The sequence below is a fragment of the Lissotriton vulgaris genome, unplaced genomic scaffold (assembly GCF_964263255.1).
Source record: "Lissotriton vulgaris unplaced genomic scaffold, aLisVul1.2 SCAFFOLD_1411, whole genome shotgun sequence".
NCBI lineage: Eukaryota > Metazoa > Chordata > Amphibia > Caudata > Salamandridae > Lissotriton > Lissotriton vulgaris.
In genome coordinates this window covers 515,099-528,031 of record NW_028250719.1, presented here as the reverse complement: position 1 = coordinate 528,031, position 12,933 = coordinate 515,099, and the positions used below count along the sequence as shown (strand labels likewise).

At 39.6% G+C, this 12,933-nt stretch overlaps 1 protein-coding gene across 1 annotated transcript in view; it reads left to right on the top strand.

The window, feature by feature from the left end:
* DIP2C (DIP2 acetate--CoA ligase C (putative)) overlaps nucleotides 1-12,933 on the top strand; it is a gene marked incomplete at its 5' end in the record, with an annotated part of 296,244 nt that overhangs the window by 85,140 nt on the left and 198,171 nt on the right. Inside the window, 3 exons of the mRNA XM_086950634.1 lie at nucleotides 2,540-2,748; nucleotides 4,454-4,568; nucleotides 6,458-6,659. Of these exons, the coding sequence (XP_086806760.1) occupies nucleotides 2,540-2,748; nucleotides 4,454-4,568; nucleotides 6,458-6,659 (526 nt within the window). The remainder of the gene's footprint in view (nucleotides 1-2,539; nucleotides 2,749-4,453; nucleotides 4,569-6,457; nucleotides 6,660-12,933) is intronic.

Genomic DNA, 12,933 nt, shown 5'->3' with positions numbered 1-12,933 from the left:
CATTCCAGGGCGAGTGCTCTGCTTACTGCAGTTTACCTAGCTTCTCGCTGTAGTAATACCACTAACATACATGGTCACTGCCACAGAGATTCTCTTCTGCTCGCCCTGATCTGAACCACATTTTTCTCGTCAGTGCTTTACCATCCCTGCCCTTTGTTCCCAGTTTACTCCCCTGTCAGCCATGTCTCCTAGATCATTATAAACACATTTACATTAATTTTACTCGAACGTTTTTGACTGGTGTAGTAATGTTCTATCCGATGGTAAGTGCAAGGCTCCTTAACGTGTTCATTATTGTTTAGCTTTAAGTTGACTTATGCTTTAATCTGTTCAGTATTCTTGTGGTGTGGCATGGTTTGTTATTTAGAAGTACAGTTGCACGCACCTTTACTGTCTCTCTCAAGTATTTCTGACTGTAGCTGAAGGATCTGGTTAGAAAAACATGTTAGTTGTCCATGCCCAGGGTGGTGATGGCATCTTATTGATGGAACAAAAACACGCCTGGTTGTCATGGAAATCTTAGTTTTGATGAACCCTAAGCATCACCAGAGGCTGTCTTCGATGGTGCCTTTTTACCAGAGAAATTGATGTAATATTTCTAAACGTTGTTGATAATTGGTGCATGATAGCTCCTCATTGGTCGTCCTAATGTGATGCCAAAGCCGCATCCCATAAAACAACAAAGGCCCTTTGTTTCCTAAATGACTTCTCTGTAATTTTTCTGTTCATGAACCTGCAGAGTTGTACATGCCATACCTGTGCTTTGTTAAATAGTCTCATGTCTGTAATTTATTTTCTCACCCTCTTGATTGTCACCAGTAAGGACGATCTTCAAAACTCGACCTGGTTGATGCCTCTTTCAGTGATGTGGTAGCTACAAAAAGATGTTAGGAAAGGACATATCTTGAATTGTCGCAGATGCCCTTAAACTGAGTGCAGATTAAACAGAGGCCCTTCTTGTGAGCACCATCTCAACTGTAAACAATCTTTAAAGTCTGACCCCACCAGGTCAGGCTGTTCACAGTCATCGTAGTATTGAGCTTTGTGCAGCATGGGAGATTTAAACAAAAAGCACATGCTAAAAGGTGGGATTTACTTGAGACCACTGAAATTACGTGGCAGATTTAATAAAATATTGTGGCAAAATAAGTAACAGAACGCGGCAAGTTCTTTGGCTGTGCTATTTTTTGTAATTTTAACACATTAATTCTGAATAGGGAATCGTTTCACCTCAATAGTTTGTGAAATACCTGCATTCAGCAATCAACAACTGAAGGTTGACCTATTAATCTTTGCAAATGATCTGCCATTGCACAGCACTATATCTGGTTCCCCTTTTTCTGTAATTTTTGAACCGTGGCCGCTAGAGTTCCTTTTTTTTAGGTGAAATTTGTAAATTATGGAGCAGATAGGGGATTATGTGGCACTGCGGTAAACTCATATTCATGTTGAAACGTCTTAGCCACAAAAAATCACATAATTCCAGTGGCTCTGTGTTAGAACTGCATGGTATGAAAACTAAAATTCAGTCTGCCCAAGTCTGATCCGTTCTACATTTTTTTATCTTGCGGTTGGTGCTTCCTCTTTGGCAAAACGTATATGCCAAATAAGATCCACGTTGTACAAATATCCTCAACACCACCTCTTTTGAGCTTAGAAAATAAATTGCAGCTTTAGAATATCACAGATGTGAAAACAGACACACACCACTTAGATTCTAGAAGTGCATTTTGTGTTTCAGCAAACGGCGACTTCTGGTGTAATATCCCTTATCACACACACACAACGCAGTTTCTGAAATTATTCTGAAATGTTTGCCTCGACCAGCACTGGGCTTCATTAACGGAACCTAACCGAGCATGTGAAAATACACCAGCAAGGTATAAAAAATACAGAATGAAACAAGCGCAAAATTCAGAATAGACCTGAACAGAGCACCCCAAAAAATGCAGCTTCCAAGCTCTCCTAACACAGTGCAGCCTTGACACAGTGAGGTGTTCGCTCGTGAGTCGCCTCCATGTTCTTCACAGTTCTTCCAGCATCAGTCCTAGTTCCACACACAGCCATCCCAATTTCTTCCGGTGGTTAGACATATGGCCAGACTTACTTCTGTACTTTGAACATCTTGCAGATTTCACATCAGTTGCTGAGAGGTGTTTAACAATACTGCTGTGCAGTGCAGCAGCCTGGAGCATATGATCGGTTGAACAAGAACCTTTTCTTAGGATCCCTCAAGAGTGGACGTGTTTTCGAGGGGTTATGAAGATAAAAGTGTGCTGTTTTTGAGTTTGCTGCTGTCTGAGGGGGAAACATGTAGTTGTGATTACAAATGCATTACAAATTATATAAACAAAATAAAATCACGATTTCTTCTGGTACTTGCTTTTGTTACCACTTTACTGATTGTCTCCTGAAAGAACATGGTGTCTTTTAAGAGTGTAGCTGTGAAGCCAATGAATCCATTGCATTGCACTGTTCTTGTCTTTTGCAGCTTCCATAAAAAAAAATACATACCAAATATATACTTTACAATTTACAGGTGTTCCCCATGACAAGCTCAGGTGGCCCCATCAGCGAGTACCCCTTTATAAGGACTGGTCTGCTGGGGTTTATTGGACCGGGTGGACTGGTGTTTGTTGTGGGCAAGATGGATGGGCTAATGGTTGTGAGTGGACGAAGACACAATGCGGATGACATCGTGGCAACAGCATTGGCAGTGGAGCCCATGAAATTTGTCTACAGAGGAAGGTTTGTGCTCTACTATTTAAAAATAAAATCTACGCTTGTGGTAGGAGTGGGGTTTGTGGTCAGAAGGGTTCTTTAATTTTTATAATTTTAAGGGTGAACAGTGTAGGAAAATGTCTGTATTGGTTGCTTACTGTAGAGGCACACTGTATGCTCGGATGTGTATATGAGGTTATTAGTATTATTTATCCACAATGCGCTTTTCTTGGAAATTTATTTCGCCAAATGAATCAATTTGAAAAGTTGGATAAATAATTATTTATTTGTTTTTATCTCCAAAGCAGTCCATGTTTATTTTTGATTTCTTTTTGGATGCACCAAGCCCATATGTCTATTCTAACAAGCTTTGGATTGGTTTCCCTGTTTAAGATTTACTTACGTTCGATCATATCCGAAGAGGTAGTATCAATATCGAGGGAAGTACTAACACATGCCATGAGGCACCCGGTCTTTAATCTTCATGCTTAGTTCCTGTACTGATTATAGTGACTTTACCAAGCTAATTCCTTCTCCTAAATATATGTCCTTTCTGATAACTAATGTGTTAAGCCCCTTTCCCATGTTCTGTATAGCACACATTCTTCCCCCCTCCTTGCTGAGTTTCCCCGCACACAGCATATTGAAAGCGATAACACCTGAATGCAGTACAATAAATGGGACACAATTGTGTCAAGTTGTTCAAAGACCTTCTCTAAAAGTTCTTGACTCACATCACTGGTATTTGTTTTCTTTTACATTGTGTGGGCCCGCTGTCCCCAGAAGCAGGTTGGCGTTTCTCTTCTAATACCTGTATAGTGTGCTCTCCTTCCCCTTTATGCTCTGGCACAATAACGTTCTCTTTCTGGCGTCTACTGGCAGGCAGCTCTTATAGCAGTATGTTTTGTTGACCTCCCTATGCATTAGGGGTGTCATTGTCTTCACATGCAGCTCCTTAATGCCTGCCCTCTGTTTGATCTACCTCACAAATTTCCAAGCTGCCTGGCATAAGTGGAGGAAAAGAGCATATTACACTGCTTTTTATTTCAGATTCAGAAACCTCTACTTGTGAATCTCATCCTTGGCATACAGATATAGGTACCTTGTTGCTTTAGGAGCTCAACATACTAAAATGACTCCATAGGTTTGAGGGTGATGCAGAAGATCAGTGGCAAGGCGCTTTCAGTTACCTCAATCTTGTCTCCCTTTTCACGTTTGATATGTTGACAAACCGGTTCATTAGCTTGCTGCTGCACAGTAGAGGCTGTCATTCTCATTCTTTGCTGCTTCTGAAGATTGCTGCAATTAGCGAGGCTTTTTGTTTGCACTGGAAGTAGTGCAACTTCACATTTAGGTGGTGTATGTCTTTGTCTTTCAAGTGTAACCACAACTCCTTGGGACATAGGAGTTTTCTAAATGGATATGTTTCGTGTGGATGATGGTGAGTTTCCTTTTTTACATTTACATACATGTTAGGTTTTACCTGAAGTGATTCTAGACGTGAAGTTGACATTTTAGATGATCCTTTTGTATAAAGTCTTAGTAAACTCTGTGTATTTTACTGTAAGTGCATTTTGGACTGATTTTTCTTAGATAGCATCTCTGAACAGTGGCAATCACTATCTACTACTGCAGAATTGACTCCTGTAATCAGCATTTAGTTTGAGGAATTGACTGTACTTGTGGCCTGCATACTTTTGATCATTCACTGACATTATTTTGTATGTCACAGAATAGCAGTATATTCAGTTAATGTCCTTCATGATGAACGGATAGTCATTGTGGCAGAGCAGCGGCCCGACTCCACGGAAGAAGACAGCTTTCAGTGGATGAGCAGGGTGCTGCAGGTAAGTAAGGGCGTTACATGAAATCTCTAGAACCTGATTGCACATGTTACGTTGAATTCACAGACTATCTAAGCTTAGGGGTGTTTACATGCTAGAGGAAGGCAGACATTCAATAAAATGATGAGGTGTTAAGCTTGTACAATTCTGGGAATGCTTGCAGAGGAAAATCTAATTGAAAACAATCCTACCACCAAAGGAGTCCATCTTAGTGGTGTCCTTGAAGCAGATCAAGTTGAAGGTGGAGGACCAAAGCAAGTGATGACCAGGAGGTGGCACTAATGCAAGTCACTACTATCCTGTAGCACCACTGCCGATTCTGAGGATCTACTGTATCTAAACAGATTGTTACCTATGAGAAACCAAAATATTGTGTCTTGTGGATGGATACTAGCAGATTGGAGCTGGAAGTGCAGAGAAAAAGGGAGTACAATAGTAGATTACAGTTAGCAGAAAGGGATAAACAAAGATGTGGGTAGCGAGTAGGCCAAAGTTCATTGTTGCCAGGTATAAAAAGAATACTCTTTTTTTAATGGATGTCTCTAATAGAATATATCTAGGTAGGCAGAACCTATTTAGATTTCAGGTTCGGCCAGAATCAAGATTGAGTATGTACAAGGTAGAGGATAAAGTAGAAATGTAGCTGGAAGGACAAATCAGTGTGGATCATATCCAGGTGCGGTACCAAAAGGAATTATAACTATTTGGCAAGAATACATTAAAATGCTTCTCATGTGATGGGCAAACACCAGTCTTTGATAAGGGTTGTAGGCCGGGTTAGATTTAAAGGGTGTTGTCCCGGGGAACAGGTTTTAAAGCAACTTGGGTTTTAGCATGATAAAACAGGAGATCGTCGGGGTGTGTGTGGTGAGGAGGGAGTGAAAAGAAATTAATACATTGTAAAACTAAAATATAGCTTGTGTTGGACCAAAGTGGGCCATGGCTAGTAGGTGAGTACAAGGCAGCTAAGTCTTGTGAGGTTGGGTTTGAGTAGCTCATATTTGGAAACTGAATTACATTTCAACATCTGCATGAGACAGGGTTGAATTAGATCGTTAATATGTTTAGCTACAGGGTAAGAGCAAAGTAGATTTTAATTTTGAGTGTGAATGAAAACAAGGAAGACCATGCTGTAGGACTAAAGTACAATGTAAGTAGGGTGCACTGATATAGTATAAAATTAAGTACAGTATGGGACTAAATGTAGGTAGTGGTGTGACTAAATTAGGTTGTGGGTAGAAGAGGGAGCAAAATAATTTGTCATTGGTGTGGAGCAATTTAAACTGTTGATAAAGGTGGTGGCAAAGAATAGTTAATTGCTGGTAAGTGGGACTAATATGCGAAGTTCATAAATCAAGTCTCTTATGGATAGGGGACATGACGAGTGGAGATCATATGTAGTATGAGTGGGGCCCGAGTAGAGTGTGAAAAGATGGCACAGCATAAGTGGATTTCAAATACGGGGACAGCCAAAGTTAATGGTGACTAGGGAGTATAAACTAACGTAGAACTTTGTTGTAGGGTGTAATCAACATAGATTGTAGATTGTGCGTGGAATGTAAGAATTAGCTTGTTACTTGGAATGAAGTAGATTGTGTCTAATGGATGACACCAAGACGCTTGTACCTAGCCAATGAAACTGAAGTAAGTCATATAAATTGCTGCCGTGGGGGGTTGGGGGTGGGACTTAATAGCATGGTAGGTTGTGGACGGATTCATTCTGCTTGTTATGTGCGTTGCTGATTAGCATCTGGACCTCACTTGCTCTTTCAAGTCATATAATGTCGATTGAGCGCAATGTCGATTGCAATTCTTTCTTTACTGCTACAGGGTTGAAAGCCACAGTACCCAATGTATACCTGTACTCATTTAATCTTTGATCATTCTTTCAGGCCATCGACAGTATTCATCAAGTGGGAGTTTACTGTTTAGCACTGGTACCAGCAAACACACTCCCCAAAACTCCCTTGGGTGGCATTCACCTGTCAGAAACCAAACAGCTTTTCCTGGAAGGCGCTCTCCACCCCTGCAATGTGTTGATGTGCCCACATACCTGTGTTACAAACCTTCCCAAACCAAGACAAAAACAGCCAGGTAGGTCATTAGGCATTAGGTTATTAAATGTTATGTACGTAAAGTACGTAAAGTATGCAATTAGTTTGAACATGGTTTGGTATATTATTGAGACCTTATAAGATGAATTTCAAAGAAGTGGATAGAGCCATATTGGTGTAAGAATTGCCTGCCAATACTGCAAAAAAATAAAAGATGTTGAGTTTGTTTCAACAGTTCCTTTCTGTTAAATGGTATATCGGGCAAGAAATTAGCCTTTGTTTGACTTCAAATTCAGACTGTGAGCTTGAGTCTCAAAATATTCTTGGTAAAGTCTGCTAGTTGTGCCTGTATGGTGACCACTTTATTTGGAGCAGGTTTTTCGTTTTCAAATTCAGAGTACCCCTAAGAATCTGCTGCTGTCAGAGCTACACAGGAACTCAATTATTTCTGCTTGCAAAATGTAATAGGTGTACCTCTCCTCATGTGCAAAAGTGATGTAGCACCAGAAAACCTGTTGACGTGTTTTCTTGGACAGCAAACTCCCTCTGAACTCTCATCAGCTTTTGAGGCAGGCCCCTTCCATGTGCACCTCAAAAATGAATCGGTTGTCACCTTAAAATATAAGTAGATTTACCAGCATTTATGAAGTGGGAAACTGCCTACATATTGTTGGTAAAATACCCAACAAACTTAGAGTTGTGGATTTTCACAATTTCCCGAAAGCCCCTAATACTAGAAAAGAATGTATAGAAATTCCATAAAATGTCCCTGAGAGTAAATACAGAACACAGTAGTAAATCTCATCATTCTTGATCCCGCAAATCAAGAGTTTGATTTTTTTCCTTACAAATGCCATACTCTGTGCACCAAATATGTATTAACGTGTGCAAAACATTTGCGAATGGGGCGTTGTGTTTTGTTCTGTTTCAGATTGTGTTGCTCTTCTTCCTAAAAAGACTTCTGCATTTTTTAACTCGTGATGTTTTAAAAAAAATATTTCTGCATACGTTGTTTGCTCAGAATCAGAAATGTTATCTGCACAACGTCGTAAAGGTGTGCAGCATGTGGTAACTCCATGGAAAGGGCAGCAGATTTCTAATTTCTATAGAATACTTTAGTCTGCATTCTTCTGCGCAGGATATGCAAAATCCTACATTTAACATTAGCCCAGAATTCCCGCAAGTGGGACTTTAGGTGTCACACTCTTCACACATGCCACTGAATTTGTTTGAGAAAAACACATACTTTGATTCATGACTAGTAAGAGCTGATGCCCTTCGCTTATCCAGTCGAAAACTGATCTTGACAATTGGTTTATTGTGCCTTAATTTTTGTTGCTTTGCAAAGATTTGTGTTAATTTTCAGCCCAAACCCTGCACTGTTTTTATTCATGTTTGTCGGCACTCTACTGTTTAAAATGGCGCAGTTCTTTTACAAGCAAAATGTAGATTCTGATTAATACTTCCACCAGCAATTTCCTGAACTTGTGGATCTCCTGAGTCAATGAGACATTGGGGGATATATATATATATATATATATATATATATATATATATATATATTACCTACTGGCGGTCGCCAGTAGGTAGTTATAGTTAGGATTGTTTTCCATAGGAAATCCTCAACATTCTATTTGGAATAACTTTGGCCCTGGTTGAAGAATCTTAGCGAATTTCTCAAAGAAGATGGCTCGGTCCGCTGCGCTCCTTCCCTGAAAGTGATTGGTCAAGTGGGGGCTGAGATATAAGGGGGGTCCCAAAACGTGTTTTCTGCATGTTATTTTCCATAGGACCTTTAGACTCGGCTACAGGTCGAACGGCTGAATGGATTTATAAGAAATTTGGCAAAACTGGAGAGTCCGGTTCGCAGATTACGCTTTTTTTTGAATGGTGTAAATCTGTTCAGTAGTTGTTGAGAAAATTAAAGTTAAAGTCAATTATATATCTATAGGCGCGCACGCGTGCGCGCACTCAAGCGGCTGCACGTGAGCGGAATTTTTTTGTGCTGCGTGACGTCTGTTAACGTTCGATTCGAAGGAAATCAGGAAAGTTTTGTCCGACATTTTGCCACTGCGAGTAAATATATTGTTCATTTCAAAGCTTTGAAACATGGAAAGGGGAGAAGGTAGAGATTGTCTTGCTGCGTAGGTTTTCTCGGGGTGTGCAGTAAGGCCCTTAAACGCGAAAAGATATAATTTTTTTCCGAAAAAAAATACGGGGTACGCGCACCCGGTCGCGCACACCTATTTACAAGAGTGTGAAAATGGAGATAAATCAGAAGTTTGAGTGCTTAGATATAAGGTGGCTCTGAAAAGAGCCCTTGTGTTAATTGAGTGTTTTCTGCATTTATAAGTAAGTACCTATGCAGAGCCTGATGTTGCAGAGGAAGATTCTGTTTCCCTCATTCGTGAAATGAACACCGTCTCTCCTATAGACGTCTTGCATGTGGTATCGCAAGTTGTTGTGGTAAATAGAACCCATGCTATAATCTCTGAGGAACGCAGAAACAGATTTATTTACATGTCTCCTTGCTTTCTCAAATTGTGCACAATGTTGTTTGGACCAATTCCATTTCTGTCTTTGGCATATATTGGAATATACCAAGGCAGATCGAGGAAAAAGTGTCATCAATTGTCGAAAGGTGTCTTTTAGAAGCATTTCCAGACCTACCCCAGTGATTGTGCCTAGATCGTTCCCACCACAGTGCACAATTATAAGGTCTGGTTCTGGGAGATGCATAAAAGTTTTCACCAATGGAATCAATTGGTGACATTTCAATCCTCTTTTGGCAATCCATGTTATGTGTACATTTGGTAAGCCGAGGTTGCAAATTCGTCTGCTTACTGCATATTTTTCACTCCAGTGAATATAACTGTGTCCTATTAGCCAGACCTTCATTTTCAAGGGATTTGTAGTCGTCCTCCGATCGGTTCTGGAAGTGGAATGGTAGTTAGAAGTTGAAATTCTAAATAAAGAAAAAGGAAGAGGCTGGGTGTGGTTAAAAAAATAAAAATGATTGGTTGATTGTAATAAGTGGAGATTGAAGAGTACGTTGCATGTTAATGTTTATGTTAAACGAAAAGTACTATTGGGTGTGAAAAAAAAAGACATGTAACAGAGCTGTGGATTGGCAGGTGTTTCTGGAGGGAAAACAGTCTTCTTAGTTTGCTGTAGAACGTTGAGACATGAACTTTTGACCTGTGCCTTCAGCAAGGTGCAGAATGAGGTGTAACCATGGAAACAGCCGGAGATGGCAGTTGGTGATGGGTTCACTCTTTGGTGCCTCTGCATCTGACTCTGTTCTGTGGTGGCAGGCGGAGAACTGTTTGTTATTGTGGAGATGAAAGGGTGATAAGGAGAGAAATACGACATAGCGTCTGGCCTGTAGAAGCGTGGGAGCAGTGATTAACTCTGAGTGAAGCGGAACTGTGGCGGTGCTTGGTAACAGTAAAAAAAATTTTTTAACAGTGGTATAACTGTCTGTACGATGCGCGACCTACTAAGAAAGAGTTCACGGGCCGTAATTGGCTTGCAGGTTCTAGTATCAGTAAGTGAGGTCGAGAAAAGAAAACATTCAGGACTTTATTTATGAAGGCCTTGCGCCACCGGTGCGTCACTTTTTCCCATTTTAAAAAATGAGGCACCGGCGGCGGAAGGTCTTCATAAATAAGGTCCTCAGTGACTACAGTTAAGGTTATGTGGAACCCATGAATAGTTTTTCAATATGAAATCATTTCAGTTGAGATTATGGATTAAAAGAGAAACCGTGAATATTTGAAATGTTTATTTAGAAATGTACTGTTTTAAAGGCAAATCATTATGTAATATGAGTACAGAAATTGCAAAAAACACAGTAATTGGTATTGTCAGTAGTACATGGAATACAAACGCTATAGTTGAAGAAAAATGAATATAGTTGGAAAAAAACATTGTTCACTCTTATAAGGAAGTATATCATATTTTAATAAATGGAAGAAGGTCTCTGGCCTTTCAGTTAGGGAACGATATATGAAAATGCAAGTGGTTATACATCATTACTTTATCAATCAGCTGTCTACATGCGAAGCACTATCAAGTTTGTGTTGTGTCAGTGTGTGAGGGGAAAAAAAGGCGCCAAAAGCGATAAAATGGTGAGAGGTGCATGTATGTAATCTGTTGGATGCTGCGCCAATCACTATTGAGGAGAACTACTGTATTGAGATATCTTTTGAAGGTTGCAGTATTGCATTTGAAATACAGCACAAGTAATAATGGAAATATTGTTGAAAGAATATATTTTTCTGTAAAGTATTTTAAAAACATAATTTTATAGGAAATTAAAGGAGTAGAGGCGTGTGAGGCGGAAATAAGCAGTTGAGATGCGAAATGGCGTTTACAGTTATAAAAAACTAGTTTAAAATTTACACATTAATTAGGGCACATGTAGCATATATTAGCGAGTTTTGCATCGAGTACGTTTCAAATAACCTTAGATAAGATATGCAATAGAATTGTTGAGATTAGACTGTAAAAAAATTAAGTTGAAAATCGAGTAGCTGAAGAAACAAATGTAGTCCACATAAAACACCAAAATTTAACCAGCACGAAATCATAATGTCCACTGTTAGTAAAGCCAATAGGTCTGTTCTTCAAAAGAAAATATGGAAAAGAACGTGAAGAATATAGGGAAGCAAAAGGAAATGAGGACGTCAATGGCTTGTATAAGAGTTATTGAAGCATTGTTTAGGCAAAATAGGTAGCTTCTGCTTCTAACAGGAAATCACTGTTATCATTTGAAAGTATGTCAGCTATCCAATGGAAAAGAGTAAAGCAGTACTCATGATCTGTTAAAATCGGAGCCTCTTTTATTATCAGAGGGCAGCTCGGTGGTTTTTCGATGTAGTTCTCTGTTAGGAAAGAGTTAACCGTCCATTGTGTAGGCAAAATAGGTAGCAACTGCTTCTAACAGGAAATCACTGTTATCATCTGAAAACATGTCAGCCATCCAATTGAGAAGAGGAAAGGAGCATTCATGATCTGTCATTATTGGAGCGTCTTTTACCATCAGAGGGCAGCTCGGTGGGTTTTCGATGTAGCTCTCTGTTAGGAAATCTTGCGCCGCTGCGAATATATTCAAATGACCCAGAACTCCTTGTATCGCTGCAAAGGCCATAAACCCTCCGTTGTAACAAAGCTGTTCATGATCAAGTAACGGATTCATGAGGTGATTGTAATTCGCTTCAGGAGGTACCAAATTGCAGAGACATAAATCCAGGGCCCACGTGAAATCACAGCTCAGGCAATGAAATACAGGCTGCACACAGGTGAAATACGAATATCGAAATGATAATCGATATGAAGTATTCAAAGTTGAGAGTGCTAAGGTGCCGTAGTACAGAAGCATTCTCTGTCGAAATAGTTCTAAGTGGTCCGGCTCGTTTGCGAAGGCAGGAGGGACATCCATTTTGAATTTCCCAAGATGGTAAAGGAAACGGCGCAGCACTGCCGGTTGTATAGCAACTCCACAGAATTAGGTCGCCGGCTATGCAGTGGAGAGGAGCAGAATGACTTGATAAATTTTCTAGGAGTCTAGTCACTTAAATATTGCTTAGTAGTTATCAAAAAAGTAGCCAGTCTTGAAGTGGAGGATGCGTTAAAAAATAAGGGAGTCATTTGAGCAAGTTGTAAAGCAAGGTCAATTTTTTTTTACATCAATGCTGCTTTCTGTGAATGTTAGCTAAGTGAAAGATATGTGTGTGAGCAGATGCTACGTTCAGTTTTAAATGTGACAATGGAGCTCTTGTTCATGTCTTCCGATTCAAGGTCGGTATTCGCTGCCAAATGCAAATATCAAGAAACGCATGCGTGGGGTAGATAGTCTGCATTCTTAAAGGAAAGCAAATGGAGGGTTATTTTTACCGCGTTAGCATTGTCGTTTAAAAAGTTACCGTGATTTTCATTATATGTTAAGAAAGTATCACTGATGAAGTTTGAAAATAAATCCTTATAAATAACAGGGACTGGTGTATTTTAGAAAAGGTGTGTATCATTACATGAATTGTAAAAAAAAAAATAATGTAATTGAAAGTGTATGGTTTGAAAATGAAATGTAGAGGTTTATAGTTCACGTTTTGAAAGCGGTTCTAGAGGGTCAGATACATGATAGATTTATAAAAAATAGAACATGTTTTTCAATAGTATTATGGAAAAAATATGTGTCTTTATGTACTATTTAGATTATCTGCCTGTTGCCTATTCTTTGAGTTTTAGTAATCCTGTGTCTTATAAGTTTTCCAGGGGCGGTTTGAGGTTCATGGTGGGCTTGGGCAGGGAGG